At 40.1% G+C, this 17,478-nt stretch overlaps 1 protein-coding gene across 1 annotated transcript in view; it reads right to left on the reverse strand.

Annotated features, from left to right (window-relative positions):
• LOC5571138 overlaps positions 1–10,709 on the reverse strand; it is a 34,698-nt gene extending 23,989 nt beyond the window's left edge. Inside the window, exons 1-2 of the mRNA XM_021844567.1 lie at positions 10,518–10,709; positions 10,284–10,425 (exon numbers count right to left, since the gene is read on the reverse strand). Of these exons, the coding sequence (XP_021700259.1) occupies positions 10,284–10,394 (111 nt within the window). The 5' untranslated portion in view covers positions 10,395–10,425; positions 10,518–10,709. The remainder of the gene's footprint in view (positions 1–10,283; positions 10,426–10,517) is intronic.
• Positions 10,710–17,478: the final 6,769 nt, after the last annotated feature.

Genomic DNA, 17,478 nt, shown 5'->3' on the forward strand with positions numbered 1-17,478 from the left:
GAGCGGCCTCTAATAGGTGAACCACCACGATAATAGGCCAGGGGAAGTGGTTCACCTAGAGTGAATTTATGTCAAAGAAAAAGTAGATTTTGTATGAGATTTGACAGAAAAATGAATGACAAGTTCATCCACTTCTCCTGGCCTATAGCAAGTAGTGCGCGCTTTATTTCCACTTAATTTTTCTCCTCGAATAGTGAACTGAAAAGCCCCGGTGTGCCCCTTTCATTGTTCTTGGTCCGGTCGGCTAGTGTCCAGTAGTGGAATCCAGAAAGCTTGTGATAATCCGTGCGCCGCTAGTTCGGAACAAGTTCATCCGGCACGAAGGACCACCCAGTGTGAGCGGCCGCGAGAATAGTTTGGTCCGGCCAGCGAAGTGGTTAACGGCCTACCAGCTGAAGAATCCGTCACGTCCTCTGAGTGCGACGAACTCCACTGCCACTGAAGACACCATTTTCATCCGTCCAGGACAAAGCTAACACCACGGTGGATGGTGCCGGGACCAGCAGCGCCTTGGTAGACGGTTCAGGCCCCATAAGAAGCTGTGTGGTAATGTAAATCCTATTTTCCTTCCTTCTTTGTAAGATAAAATGCCCCAAATTAAAACGAATCTTATAATCAAATTGAGAACTTTTGAATATTGCCAGCAAAGCCCTGTATTTCCTCCATCTCCTCCAGATTTCGGGTTTGTCCACCTCGACAACGTAAAGAGTTTTTTTCTCCCCAATTTCCTCTTGGAGCAATTTGAAACGACCCTGAGGCCCAAGACAAAAGCCTGTGTGGGAACAACAGTGGTTCCCAACCTTTAGAATCTCTAACACTGCGTATTTGTAAATTGATGTGTCGCATGATATAATTTCTTAGTAACATTAAACACGACCCCATGGAACCATAATCCGGAATTTTTATTACCGGTAAAACTAACATTTGGTTCAAAAACCCACTCTAAACTGAACATTTTGCTACAATAGATAAGATAAACAATTGAAATCCAAAAAAAAAATATCCTCGTGTCCACGCTTTTTTTGTTACCCAGGAAAGGGGGAGGGGTTAAGGGGATGTCCCACCCAAGAATTGTAAGACCAACTAACCGCATCAACTTTAGAATTTATTTCAAATTAATTGATCTAGCTGTCTTCAAATTGTGGCCATTCGAGAATTGAAGGTACGTCCCCAGCTTTTGAGGGATAAAAAACAAAAATTTAAGAAAAACCTTAAGTAATACCAAACAGAAATCCTGGTCTTTCGATTGCTATAATAAATATTTAAAAAAAATCGTATCACTGGATACTAAACTAGGTACACGATTTTCTGAAGGAATTTCTTAAAGTTTTTTTTTCTTTATTATAGTGACTTTTAACTCGTTTGGCTAGTTCATCATTGCCACATAAGGTGCCTGATATTCGAAGATATATTCTATGATTCATAATTTTATTAAAGGGAGGGACTCACGATACCGAGAAAAAATATCTCGGACTGCCCACAGTTAGATCCTATAGAAGAGGCCAGCATCTTTGAGAAAACAGATCAGGGAGGTTGTAGCGGATGCATCGTCACTTAAAATTTCCCGGATACTGCTGGAGAGTCCATATGTTTGACGTGAATTCTCACGTATGGATTCTCATACTGGGGATAGACACATAGAAAGTGCTCAACAGTGTTTTTCACGTTGCACGTTGAGCAGATAACGTTGAATTCAGCTCCATCGAAGTTATGAGAGAGACGCGTATGTCCAGTACGCAATTTTGAGACAATCCGTTGTTCACGTAAGGAGTTACGATCATCCCAGGCGAACGTATCTTGTTTGATTTTTCGGATATATGATGAGTGGAAGCTCGTCCATTCGATTTTTCAGTGGTCCCTAAATTTTTTTATGATGTGTCTTTTGACCACATCATCCAGCGGGGCTGTGAGGCTATACCTCCGTTCGGCGTGACCGATTCCAGTGAGTCGATCCGCTGCAACGTTTCCAGGGATTCCGCAATGGCCGGGTGTCCAGGCAAACACAGTGCTGTGTGGTGATTTTTTTATGATTCCTTGTATCCAAGGGTGCTGTGGGGTATCAGATTGAAGGGCAGAGACATGGCTGTTACAAAAAGCTTAAAATCGTATCCGCGAAAATCGCGACTTCAGAAATTTGATCCGCGCCTAGGAACTCCAATCCGCGCCTAAACAAATCTGTTTCATTGGCATATTTACAACTCATTATAAAAAATGCATAAACGTGTTTGATCAAAAACTAGTTTTTAATGGTCCTAAGTGATTATTTTCGCCTTATCTTAAAGTATCAACAATTGGCAGTACATTGGACTATACATTTAAAACTCTCTCGACAGTTGACATAACATTCCCAACTCTACAGGGCAGATCTGAGCCACCTATAAATCAATTTTGATGAAATCTTAACAAGACCTAATTTATATATTGAAACAAATGAAATTCCAAATATTAACAAAAAAATATATATTGTTTTGTAAACTACTCAGTTTAATTATGCGGACCTTACTATTTTACACAAAAGTATTGAAAATGTAATGTACATACTGTTGTGTTTAGAATAATAGTAGTGAAAGCCGATTTTCATACAAAATTCTCAACTTTGGCATGCTGTAACTTTGTTTTCCTATGAGCAAAACGCATGAAATTTTGACAGAGAACTTTAAATATCTCTTCAATTTCATTATCACAAAATTCGTCATAGTACTGCACACTTATAAAAACTATAAGTATGTCACGTCCATTGTGACAGAAAATTACGTCATGTGTGGCTTAGATTCACGTCATTTTACTTGCTTCAATATGTCGGGAACATATGACGTAAATTTCAAAGATTTTTTTTAAGTGTTTGATTGAAAAGTTAGGCACCAGGTGAAATCGTTCAAAATAATAGTAGTTCTGATATCAGCTGCATTGTGCTTTTTAAAATGTTTCTTCACTCATCGGTGTTCAACAGTTTTCTCCAAAGTTACAAATTTATAAATGATCATTTTTTTATTACAACATTGTTGCTGAACAAAAATTTACCAAGAAAAACTACTTTCATTTTGAGCGATTTCACCAGGTGCTAACTAATTGGTGTGTTGTGGCGGTGATTCAACCGTTGCACTGATTTTCAAAGCAGATCGTAAGATGGTTTTATGGTGATCAGCTTACACTGCAAGAGGTTTTATTTAGTTATATTTACATCAAATATTGCATTAATTACACATACAATTTTTAGTGCTGCTTTCCATTAACTTCAAGAAATTTGTATCTTCTAGATTTACAATACTTATTCTTCACTGACAAAACTTTTAATTTGACTATTGTTTCAAACCTTTCTATCGATCCTAAGATTTCATAGGGTAACCAACAATGACTGCAGCGCCAACACTCAGCCAGAGTGTCCGCATATTATCCGTACAAACTTAGAAGGTATGCATTTATGTAATCAAGCTGAACAAATTTAGCATTCTTACACTGTTTAATATTTTGACATATTATATCCATGATGAGTAAATTTGACACATTTCTGATTTCAAATATTTTAAAGCCAAGCCACAGCAGATTTGCTGAGTGGTCTTACTGAGCGCCATTTTCTAAGATTTTAAACGGAAGAGAAATATCCTTCAAACTGACAGGATTTGAACGGTATGTTTTTTTGTTATCTCCAGTTTATCTTAAAGTCAAGAACCTATAGATCGCCGTCAATAGATGTTACTGTTTTTTATATTTCCCTGAACAGTATTTTTGATATCAGTGACTATACTAACTGAATTTTGCTGCTCTCTAGGAGAAGACGACTTAGGTTTTTTGTTTTAAATAGAAATTTCCTAATTATGAAATCACGACTGTATGTTTATAACTGCAATTTTTGCCGCATGATTTGGGAACTCCGCGATTTTCACTGAGAGAGTGAGCCATCTGTGTAACGGTGCACAGTGGCGGGCCAAAACCTCAAATGCATCCCAAATCGCTTGATAATGGTAAAAGTGGACTGGAGCGAGAATCAATTTTTTGTCCCACACTACTGTCCATGCTGCAAAAACTTCCGGGCGTTGTAAATGTAAATGTTTTTCCTTGTAGCGCAGTCGAAGAACTGTGATCGTAATTCCGTAAATTCATTTCAGTAAATTACAAAATTCCAGGCGAAATGAAAGCATTAACGAACGAAATTCAGTGGACTCAATATAACTTACTGTTAGTGAGCAATTCGGTAGTTCTCTTCTCGCGCAACTAGCTTCGATTCGTTTTTGTTTGAGCACCCCTGGTGTGAACAGTACATACAGATTATAGCTCTTTTATGCTGGGTAAGTTGGTGTAATAATTCTTACCCTTACTACTCGCTATTTATGTAGTTTTAGCTTGCTGACTGTCTCGGAAATAGAGCAACCCCGAGTGAGCCACGAACAACTAACCTATGTAACAATTCATACATGATATTACTTCTACGTATATGTAATTCAATCTTCTCTCACCTTACTACGTGAATTTAGGAGGAATATTTAATAGATATGATGAAAAGAGGAAAACATATTTTTTTGGAAACTATCGTTAATTAGGATAATTGCATCAAATGCAGCGAATTCAAGCTCTAGGACAATCCAAGACGTATGTTGTTGTTTACTTTAGATGCCTACTCAATCCCTTGTCCAGCGCTGGGTGTGTCGTACATTGTTTCAGGTAGAGTCTGCACTGCGTTAGATGTCGACGGGGCGTAAGATTTTCCGTAGGGTGGCCAATAGAAATCCCCCCCCCAGTTCAAAGTTTGTATGAGATTTACTATGGAAAAACCTACTCTTGCAAAAAAAAAAAATCGCCAGAGATCGCCCATTGACCTCTATAAAAACTCTGGACACAGACCTCAATAGGTTTTTTTACAATGAAGAATATTGCCGAAGACCGCGAAACAATCCGACACCTTTGAAAATAGTTGTTCAATGAAAACCTATTGGCAAGGCGACGATGATTAAGACGTAAAGGGATAACAAAATCAGGCAAAATTTCCGAATAGTCTTTATTTAATAACTTTTTTCACAATCATCGGATTGCTTTGCGGTTTTCGGCAATGTTGTTCATCGTTCAAATATCTATCAAGATCTATGTTCAGAGTTTTTATAGAGGACAATGGGCGACCTCTGGCGATTTTTCTTTGCAAAACTAAGTTGTCCCATAATAAACTCCATACAAACTTTGAACGGCTGGCGCTAAAATATAGTTTCACCGATCGAGCTGAAATTTTGCATAGTTGTTATGGGACCTAAATGCAATCCAAAAAGTGGACTGGAGCGAAAATCTAAATTTTTCATATAACCGTGTCCCAAGCTAATGGACAGCAGCCTTAGTGCAAATTGCTTTGATTATGAAATGACGAAAAGTATAGAACGGGATCCCTGAAGAAATTTCTGAAGGAATCAGGATGGCCACCTATTTTTCATTTTCAAATTCCTGCTTTTTCCAGTATAGTTTTCAAAATTACCCCGGTTTTAAATTGAGCTTATAGGATAGGGTTACCATATTTGCTCGGACTAGAAAGAGTACATTTTTAAATTCTGAAAATAGAGTACAAAAGAGTACGCTGCAAAAATGAAAAATAAGAATATTGTTTATGTTTTGTTTCATAGGTTTTGAACGTTTTCATTGTGCTAAATGTCATTAGATGTTTCGATTTCTGCAACAAATATTGTAGGTATTCTTTGCATTCTTCATAATATACCTTACATGTAATAATTTCGCTCATATAAGAAGTTTGAAGCAAAAATAACCAGTGTCAAGAATTTACTAAGAAAACATATTGTTAGTGCAATTGCGATCCATAGGACCTACGAGTTAGCCATGAAAACAAACTTTAACAATGGTTCTCTAACTCGATATCGAGTAAGGGAAAGTTGACTTGTGAAATATCTGAAAAAGAGTACACATGTTGCTTTTAGCAAAAAAGAATAGTACACAATTTTTTAGGGCGAAAAAGAGTACATGTACTCTAAAAAGAGTACGTCTGGTAACCCTATTATAGGATGGATCCTTTTCTTGGCACTTTTGATTCGAACCCATGACCTTCCGCTTACGAAGCGAAAGCGTAACCTCGAGGCTACAGGACCCCCAGGAATTTCTTTTCGTTGGAATAATTTTCAGCTCAGAAAGGTTGGGCAAAGCATAGAAAATTGAAACTCATGCGCTATTTGTTTGCGATTGTATCAAATTACAGAAACTCTCTACGAAGCATAAAATCATACCAAGAGTTTATCAATTTGGACATCCCACAATCATGACAAGCTCCACAGTGCGATGCGTCGTGTCGCGTCTATCGTGTGTGCACAATCATCGCGATCGTTGAGCGCAGTGATGTCAGAGTTGCTAACTGTGAAATCATAGCATTTAATGTGAATATTGATCACAAAAATCATTAAAATTTTATTAAATCAGTGATCTTGTGATGAAAAACTATTTGCAAAATGATAAGTTTTTATAATATGGCAACACCGTCATCTCTTGCATACATAAACCGGTGCCGGTGCAGAACAAAAATGTGCGATAAATCCAATTCGCTCCCAATACGACAATTCGTCCGGTGGGGTGTGCTGCTGTCGTCATGATGATGGTTGACGAGAGCAATGTCAAACTCATTCATGGTTTCAAAACATTCGGAACAAAATATTTATTTTCACCGCTTACTTCACTTATGTATGAAATTGAATGAGATCCAATGGTAGAGAATTCATTTATCTACCCAATGGTATTTTTAGGGGTAGCGGAGAATGTCCCGAAGCGTGTTTTATTCAAGCGCAAACATCGCTCAGGCTAAAGTTCAAATGAAACTAACCTCACATATCCTGGTTTTCCAACCTCAAACTAGTGCTCCTACCAGCCGGATCTCAATTTTTATGAAAGTAGTGCAATAATACAAAAACCAAACGTATGTAGAACATAGAAAATGGATATTCCTATCTTTTGCGTCTAACTGTTTCACTGTGAACCGTCTTATATCAGGAAAATAAAACATTTTTCGCCACAGCGGCATGTGATGGATGCGTGAAAAATCAAATCTCTCATCATCTGACTAGTTGCGCTACCAAAGTATAGATAGCTAACAGTATGTTGCGTTTAGCGATTGGAAGCGTATAATAAACGAAGAAATTTCATTGCTCCTTATTAAATCATAATGTTTCCTTTTGATATGTACGATTGAAGAGTCGATTTTGATTTTCAATGCTCGTCAATTTACTAAAGTTCACATGTGTTTACATAAAAATATGCTTAACACAAATGTTATATTTTTTTTTTTTTGAAAATGTATATGGAAAGGCGACACTACTACTATTACATCAATGATGATTCTAATGATTCTTTGAGTTACACGCCGCTTTCGTTTTGGCAACAATGATGACTTTTCAGCTTGCATTTCAAAGTGATAAAACTCAATCTTGGACAGTTTATATTGACTTGAAAAAGTATCACTGTACGCGCTAACATGCATAAAGTATGCTGATACTTTTTCAGCTGTGTCAGTGCAAAACCAACTGCTTTTCTTTGATTCGAAATCGTAAGATGAATTAGCAACAATCATCAACGACGCGTACAAATTTCAATGACAGCCTACTTCGCCTTAAGGCTAAGTAGCCCGTCATTCGTTTTGGCATCAATGATGACTTTTCAGCTTGCATTTCAAAGTGATAAAACTTAGTCTCGATACTTTATATTGATTTGAAAAAGTATCACTCTACGCGCTAACATGCATAAAGTATGCTGATACTTTTTCAGCTGTGTCAGTGCAAAACCAACTGATTTTCTTTGATTCGAAATCGTGAGAAGAATTAGCAATAATCATCAACGACGCGTACAAATTTCAATGACGGCCTACTTCGCCTTAAGAATGGAAGATAGAAGCTGAGAGAGAGGAGACAGCTCACTGACAACTGCCTTGTTTTCTTGGCTTCTTTGATTTCTTCTTCTCATGTTTGGGTTGTGCACAATGGTTCGAAGAGCACAAACTGGGTCAAAACCATTTTCACATCCGATTTACTATCAAAAAGATCATCATATTAAAAAATTTCAATATCAATTTGAGTCCAATAGACAATATTTAAAAATTCAACAATTTTATATGCGAGAGCACAGGAAAACAACTTGAATTTTCAATTACATCCAGTTTTAGTTTGGCCAAATTTTGACGGTTTTTCACGCGCTGCCCTTCGAATGTGCGGTTTTCCAGTGACAGTTGATGACAGGTTCCCTTGACTTTTGGGAGCTCGCAATCTAAACTAGCTGTCTCCTCTCTCAGGATAGAAGCAAGTGAGAGATATACAACCAATGTGATGGATTTTACTAAGATGGCGCAGATGATTGATGCGTGCCACTAGTTCTCTCTTTTATTCTCCCGCTGTTCTTATGCAGCGCAAATAGTGACGTCACTATTTGCGCTGCATAAGAACAGCGGAAGAATAAAAGAGAAAACTTGTGGCACGCTTCAATGATCTGCGCCACCTTAGTAAAATCCATCACATTGATATACAACTACATAGTACGAGGAAAGGGACGGGCCTGGGATTGAACCCATGATCTTCTGCTTATGAAGCAGAAGCGGTAGCCACCAGATCACCAACCCCGTCATAAGGCTTAATTATTGTTTGATAATAAAAACACATGAAAAGACCATATTTTTTACTGAGAGTAGTGATAAGGTACTATCATATTTTGTCTGCGCCATTTTGAACCAGAAGTATTCCAAGTAACCATGATACTCAAGCGGCAATTTACGTATAAAAACGGTGTATTTAAAGCTAGCATTTACTGTATATAACCACAATAAAAGTTAATTTCAAGTGAGAAAGAACTCCACAAGAGCCATATAGAAGTTATAATTTGTAACACTAACTCGACATTTGAGGGGCCCTTTCCCACTTGAAATCAAACTTAATTGTGATTATACAGTAATGCTAGCTTTATATCCACCTTTATGCACAAATTGTAGCTTGAGCAATATGGTTGCTTGGAATGCATGTGTGTTCAAACTGCCTCTTGGAAAAAGAGTAATTTGTAATAACTTTGTGATACATATTTCCAAAGGTAGCAAATAAAATGTTCAGTAAAACACGCGTTTTTGCCTTGCAAACTAATTTGTAGAAAATACAGAGCTACTAGCTTCTGAGCGACTTAAGAGGAAAATAACAATCATCGTTTTACAAATTTTCAAACCCAGTTTTTTTGGTCAAAACCGAAGCAATGTTTATGAAAATCTATCATTGTATTGCAATAGCTATCTGTAATACAGTGATAGATTTTCATGAGAATATTTTTAAATTTGAAAGAAAAAAACTGTTTTTTTTTACTTTTGATGACTGCTGATGATTGAATGATGGATTCTTGAGCCTTAAAAATCGGCACTTTAGAAATATATGTCAGAAAAAAAAGAGCTCAATAAGAAACCGAACGGAAACCGAAAAGAGGCCAAAAAGGAATCAATAAAACAAAACAAAACGAAACCAGGAGATCAGTTTTCCTAAGAATTAATCAGAGAATTGGATCACGCATTTTAGTAAGCATATTTCCACTATTTTTTATTGAATTCTTTCTGACAGTACGACAAGTATTACTGCTCACATCAAATGATATCTTTAGAAATTGCATTATAAAATAATTCAGGTGTTTACCTAAAGTTTAGATGCTATTCCAAAAGTTTCTTTTAGAGTTCATTTAAAGGTTTTCAGGGTTTCCTATGGAATCTCTACAATACGATCATAGCTATCTTTAAGAATTCTACCTGAAATGTTTATGAAGATAATCCCAAAAACTACTCCAAAAAAATCCACCAGGAATTCTTCCAAAGATTTATTGGTGCAAAGCTTTGCAGGAAAAGTTTAAATGAATCGTGATTTTTATACAATTGAATGATAGAAAGATTATAAATCTATAGACTGATACGTTGAAATCATGATTTTATCACCATGTTTTAGCCGTTTTTTTCTTAGGTGCACCACTAATGATACATTTGCCCTAATGCAAATGAAATATAATATGTTGTTAAAAAATGTTAAAACAAATTTAATTCAGTTTTACCAAATTAGGATGATAGTGTTTTCTAATGCAAACATCTAAAAAAATGTGTCTATATAGGTGGATTCATTACAAAATTTTCGCATAAAATATGCGCTTTATTATACCAATAATCTTTTCTAATCAAATGATATTGCTATAATCAACAGTTTCGGACTCTATTCAAAAAACGCACGAAATCGGCAAAATAAATGACTATACATTATGAAGCGAGTAATACCATTCTGAACCACTGTGCAATTGTTTGGACTTACCTGTTCTCCTTTAGCCGGCCGCCAATCTTCCTCCGAGTCCTCAAAATCCGATTCATCTTCGAATTCGGAACCTTCCAGCTGGTGCGTGACGAGCTCTGTTCTGCTGCGCATTGCTAGTAATACTAATATCCGATAGTTTTACCTAAATTTAAAGCAAAAAAGTTCAAAATCACTTTTTTGTTTACGTTATGCCACTTTTAACAGAAGTTTCCAATTTCAAAGCCAAGTACTCACCAAGTTTTAGACTTTCTCCAGGACAATCTTGTGCTCTAAAAACGCGCTTCAAATTGAGCTAATTGGCACGCAATTACAACTTTTTTTGCAGATATTTAACTATGAATTTCGCAGCAGGAAAATTCATCGAGCAGTATTTGCCATTTTCACCCAACAACGCGCATGCAACTTGAGATTTACGGTTCTTATTCGCATGGCAGACTAATTATTGGGTTCATACCAGTACCATAATCACGTCTTGTGTTGTTTGCACATATATGAGTATTAATACAGTCCTGAACTATTTAATATAAATTATATTATTTTTGTCTACTTCACATACCAATAATTCGACGAGTCTGTACATACAAATATATAATATTATGTGATAATAAATCATTATAAATTACTTCGGTTATCAATATTTCGATAGGAAAAGAATGTTATTACTAATAGGTGATTGTGCACAACTGGAGATGTTGTTTGTGCGAGAAATTTATTCACATAAAACTTCACATCAGATGACGTATTGATTGGCACGCTGAAACATTTTCATTCGCGCATGTCGTTTTTTATATTTTGATCGCACGCAAAAAAATGTTTGCGCATTTAATGATTATAATCCAAAAGACAGGGGGTGGGAAACTCGGCTCAGTGTGCCCGGCACACTTTTCACTCATTTTTGGCACACCTGTGTGCACCCTTCAGAAATAATGGACTGACAAGCTGATTCATTTTTTATTTGCATTTTCTAAATATTTTGTATAACTATGAGCACATTATCCGCCAGTCGTCTTGCTTCCAATACAAGTTCCAATAAGCCATTTTACGAGACGTTCGAATGACGTTGACGCTTATAGGGTTTATTCACAAATTTCATAACGCCAAAAATGGCTATTTTCGACACCCACCCACCCCCTCGTAACGCTTTTTGTATGAATATTTTATAATTTTTTTATGAGCCGTAACACCACGAGGACACCCACCCACCTCTTTAGCGTTATTAAATTTGTAAATGGGCCCTATAGGGCTCATTCATTTATTTCATAACGCTGAAATTGGCCTTTTTTGACACCCACCCACCCCCTTGTAACGCTTTTTGTATGAATATTATTCAGTTTTTATATGGGCCGTAACATCGTTTAGACACCCACCCACCCCCTCCAGCGTTATGAAATTTGTGAATGGGCCCATAGGCCTTTTCATGTGACAGGTCCGTCTATGTATTTGTTTATATCGGTGGAAGACCGGTGCATACACGAGGCTGTCATTTTCATAGAAGAACTGTCAAAGAGCTTCCCGATCAGCTGTTTTGGAACGTCATGTGAATAGGCCTATTGTTGTTGTTAAAAAAAACTAGCATGATATCTGAATGACACTGATCACATTTCGGTTGGCGAAGAATAGGGTCCTAAAGACCTGTCTCAATTTTATTACCAAACGCTTAAGTTTAGGGCAGAAACACATGTTTACTCAATTTTTAAATGATTTTCATTGGTTTAAGTACAAAAAACATTTTTTTATGATTTTTGAGATTTTGTCACACCTCTTGGTTTAAACTCGAATTTTGGGTATATTTCGTGTCCCTTCCGAAATGTCAGATAGGAACAACCCCAGTGTTAAAACTATATGCCCTGTGGCATTTGTTACCGAACGGTAACTTTGCACGTCAGTGGGGATGTAGGGAAGGAAATGTAAAGGTAGCTTAACGGTCAGTTCAAATGAGCGGGCATTGAGTGTGTCGATATAATGGCACCTGTGCGTCCAAAGCGGGTGGTGAATTCAGCCAGCCAACTGAAGTGGGTGGCGATGGGGGCGGAAATACCCGACCCGAAGACAAGGCACCGGGAGAGGATCATACGATGGGGCTGGGAGTTGAGTGAAAACGAGAGTTCGGGATCAGTCAGTGACAGGTTGCTCTAGACTACAGAAGTGTGCCAGCTCGAAGCAAAAATTATATAACGTGCCTTGGAAGAAGAAGTGTGGCCTACGCACCGAAGATATATTACTGGGTAGTGACCCGAGCGTGCACCTCAACACCCGGGTGCGTCGGAAACCAGCGATTGCGTGAAACGGTAGTTGCGGCCGATCAATAATCTGGCCAATTACCGACCACGTGCCAGTTGCGGGCTACCATCGTTGGCGATACCCGGTGCCCCAATATCTACACCGAGTACGACCCATCCGAAGAGGGCGCCCAGTTGGCGCTACAAAGCAAATCTCTCGTAACTCAGAACACCGCTACCGAGATACTCACGTCCGCCCTCCGGACGTCCTTAGCACTCCCCCATCGGGATCCATTGCCAGCGGGACCGAAGCCCACGGATTGGCGTCGGCCATCTTGCTGCAAACATCCGACGAATAGTAAGACAAGCATCACCAAACGCCACCGGTGTCGTCGGCCACCCTCCTGCGGTACCATTGGCCCCGTCCGACAGCCGCTGTGGAACACCGTGGCATCGACTGCTCTTCAGGTACCTCCGGGGACACCTACGACTTCCATTCCCTATGGTCCTGCGTCAGGGATCGCTCTTCAATTGATTCGGTGACGCGTCCCCATGCGGCGCCCGTAATCCAGCGTGCCGAAACCGTAACGACGACACCGTCACCACCCCGATTTTTTGACGCCCCTCCTGGATTGAATATAAGTATTTGAAGGTAAATTTTAATATTTTCGCTAGGACCTCCCCACCGAAAACTTCCCCATCCAACAAGGCCCTGGGACCCGGGAGACAAAAGAGGCCTTTGGTGCCCACTCCGGAAGCTGCCGTTGGCTAGTACCAGCAGCTTGGGGTTTAGGCACGTCCCCGTCTGGGACGGTGCAGTTATCTCCCGGGGTCAAAAGTAGTTTCACTGGCGCCCAACGATAAAAAAAAAAACCATCAGTGGTTCCTAGGAGGAAAAAATATTCTGTCAGGAATATTTTTTCTCACTAGCGTTGGGGGAGTTTTCAAGAATTAGCATTTCTTTAAAATCCACTCTGGTCGCTTTAGGAGCGGAAACATATAGGTTATTCTCGATGCACACTGGTGAAGCTTGTACGCAGGATTCGTCTTTTGTAAAGCAATACAAGCAGTCAAACCAATTAGTCACTTTCACTATTAGACTCTTGTTGATCGACCTCTCAAACACTTTTGCACCGGCTAGAGCTTAAAAAAATATCGTTCCGTCTATTAAATTTGACTTTTTGCTATCTATCACACCCTCATCCATCTGTTGCGTCAACCGTCACAATGTCGCCGCGCGTTTCCGTTTCTGGCCCAGACTTTAGCGTCCTGTATCGCGGAATGAGGGTAGATCATCTAGAATCGGGAGAACTTGATTATGAACTTTTCCTCCGCAACGTTTTTATTGCGGATGACGATTCGCGGTGTAGGCGTCGTAGAAGATTGAAACAGATCCTCAAGGATGAACGAGAAGGTCATGAATTCATTATACACTATGATCAAGACCCCGAGATAGATCTTGAGGCGTGTGACAACATTTTCAAAGGAATCGAACGTAAACTCAATCAAATCACTTCTTCGCAAGCAAAAACCGTTTTCAAAGCCCGGTTATTACATTTAGGCCATAGACTCGCGGTCATAAAAAATCATTCAATTGGTGAGCTCAGAGCTCAAGCGGCAGAAGCTTTTCGAAGTGTTCTGAACCTTTTTTCTGAACACTTCTGGTCGGAAGATGTATTTTTCGCAGAATCCGATCAAGATACTGATAATGAAACGGGGCTAATGGATGAAGCTATTGGCGGGCCTGCCGAATCTCCGGCCTCCGTTCAAAGAACTAATCAATCGACAGGTACGATTCCCAAACAATCGGAGTCAGTAAAATACGTGACCGATGAACGTTTCAATCAAGCCATGACCGATATTGGTAGTCTATTTAAGGCTTTGTCCGCTCAAATCAGTGGACTCAGAGAAGAGATGAGTAAAACCTCCTCCTCTTCCCCATTCCCAAAGCTCAATAGTACGAATCCGTTTATTGAACCTCCTGAAGTACCACAGGCAGCTCCGGCTGCGCCTCGAGTAAATTGGGCCGACTTCGAGAGTGGTACAAGGCCTTCAGCAAGACCTGAACAACCCCAAAAGCGAAGTGCTGGTTTTCCAGAGTCTACCTTGGTGGATGGAGAAGCCATGAATAGTTCTTTCCGTCGGAGGATTGACGATTTATCGTTCACTACGTCCGAAGGAGGGAATGCGGCGAATCAAACCGAGCAAACTCGTACAGCCCCAAACATTCAATATGTACCGTACCCTGTAGCTCAGCATCGTAAAGTTACGCCGGTTTCCCAGTGGAAAATAAAAAGATACTCCGGAAACGATCAAGGGTTGGGACTGAACGATTTTCTCTCACATGTGCAGCAGTTGGCCATTTCTGAACATGCCTCAGCCGATGAGTTGTTCGATTCGGCGATTCATTTATTTGAGGGTGCAGCGCTTAGCTGGTACACCTCATGTCGAAATCGAAATTCTCTTCTCGGGTGGGAGCATCTGGTTCATGAACTCAAGAATGAATTCAGACACCCAGATCTGGATTCCGTACTGCGCACGAAAATTTATCAAACCCGACAACAAAAAGGAGAATCATTCCAGCAATATTTTTTGCAGGTTGAGAAACTCTTTCAGGCCATGAATCAGACTATGCCAGAGAATGAGAAGGTCGAAGTTCTCAAAACGAACATGCGGTATGATTGCCGTAAAGCTCTAGTGGGGAAAAGTATCCGTTCCTTGAAGGATCTTATAAACATCGGCAAAGAGCTGGATGCTACTGACTTCTCGGCATTTTCAAAGGTTTTTGGACCATCCAAAAGGGAAACCTGTGCCATTAGCACAGGAAACAGCGGGACTACCGGTTCTAAAACGTTCTACTCACGGAGTCAGCCTGCTCAATCGGGAAAAATGACAAACTTTCCTCCGATAGCTTCTAAACCTAAGGCTAACAGCGCAAAAGGTATGTTTTCCAAGCCCGTCAACCAAAACCAAAAGGTTGAGCCGAAATCAGATGGAAGGGAAATGAAAACATCTGCCTCTTCAAAAGAACCACAACCAGGATCAAGTCAGCCCAGCGCTCTTTTGAAAATGGTTTCAAATTACTCTCCTCCTGAAGAGGGCCAATGTTTCAATTGCGGTGAAGAGCACGATCTTTCAGATTGTACGATTCCACGTAGAGTGTTCTGCCACGCCTGTGCATTCAAAGGCTTTACCCGCAAAAACTGCCCGTTCTGTCTAAAAAACCAGATAAGGAAGTCCTAAAGTCGCTGGAACTTCCGCAAGCGCAAGATGAAGCCGAATTTCTAAACTGGTTGTCCGAGCTGGGCCGTTTTTACGAAACTTGCACGGATGATACAGTTGGTGAAACGACTCCATCTCAAATACATAAAATCACTCTCAATTATTTTCAAGACGATCGGCCACACGTCAACATTAAAATATTTGATGTGCAAGTCACTGCTCTCCTTGATTGTGGAAGCAATTTGACTTTCATAAATCAGTCTTTATTCGACAAATTCCGACGAATTCAAATCCGAGAGCCTGCTGACCCTGTCGAACTACTAACAGCGGATGGATCTCAATTGCAAGTTATTGGAGAAGTCCTGGTGCCGTATACATTCAACGGAAAAACGAGGGTCTTGTCGACCTTAGTTGCACCTGAGTTGACCAAAGAATGTATCTGTGGCATGGATTTTTGGCGAATCTTCGGAATCTACCCCGCAATTGCTTCCATTACCTCTCTTTCTACAGAGTCCATACCGACTCTAGAATCACCCAGAGAATGTCTGACCGCTGAGCAACGAGAAATCTTGGAACAGACCAAGAAGATCTTCAAGGTTGCTACAGGAGAATCATTGGACACTACTCACTGGTGTGAGCATAAAATCATACTCATGGACGAATTCAAGAACTCTAAGCCCGTACGATTATACCCATATCCCATCGCTCCGAAAATCCAAGAAGGTTTGTTCGTTGAGCTAGAGAGGTTACTTGACCGAGGAATCATAGAGGAATCAAATTCGGACTGGTCCCTTAACATTGTCCCTGTACGCAAACAATCCGGGGCAATTCGTCTCTGTCTGGACGCTCGCAAACTCAACGAGCGAACCGTACGTGACGCTTATCCCCTTCCTCACCCTGGACGAATACTCAGTCGCCTTCCACGAGCGCGTTACTTATCAACCATCGACCTTTCAGAGGCGTTCCTGCAGATCCCTCTGGCGCGAGAATCACGCAAATATTGTTCGTTCAGTGTGCAGGGAAAGGGGATGTTCCAGTTCACCCGCCTACCATTTGGTTTAGTCAACAGCCCGGCTACGTTGGCCAGGTTGATGAACCGGGTATTAGGTCAGGGTGCACTGGAACCGTATGTCTTTGTCTACTTAGACGATATCGTCATAGTGACAGAGACATTCGAAGAACACGTACGGTTGCTCGAAGAGGTTGCCAGACGCCTACGCGAGGCCAACTTATCAATTAAGTTGGAGAAGTCCCACTTTTGTCTGGAAGAAATACCGTTTCTCGGCTATATCCTGTCTTCCCAAGGACTGCGGGTCAATCCCGAGAAGATAAGGCCTATAGTCGAGTACGAACGGCCAACGACCATAACTAAACTCCGTCGGTTTTTAGGTATGTCCAACTATTATCGGAGATTCATCGCCGATTATAGTCGGACTACCGCTGCTCTTTCAGAGCTTCTTAAAACAAAGTCGAAGACTCTGAAATGGACTCCTGAAGCCGAGGAAGCTTTCCAGATTATAAAAGAAAAATTGATTACCTCACCAATCTTGACCAGCCCTAATTTTGATCACGAGTTCATGGTACACACTGATGCTAGTGATTATGCTATTGCTGGCGTCCTAACGCAAAAGGTGGATGGGCAAGAGCGAGTGGTAGAGTATTTCTCCAAAAAGCTCACTACTCCAGAACGATCGTATCACGCCACGGAGAAAGAAGGCCTAGCAGCTCTTCTCTCCATAGAGCATTTTAGAGGA

The sequence above is a fragment of the Aedes aegypti genome, chromosome 2 (assembly GCF_002204515.2).
Source record: "Aedes aegypti strain LVP_AGWG chromosome 2, AaegL5.0 Primary Assembly, whole genome shotgun sequence".
In the NCBI taxonomy this organism is placed as follows: Eukaryota; Metazoa; Arthropoda; class Insecta; order Diptera; family Culicidae; genus Aedes; species Aedes aegypti.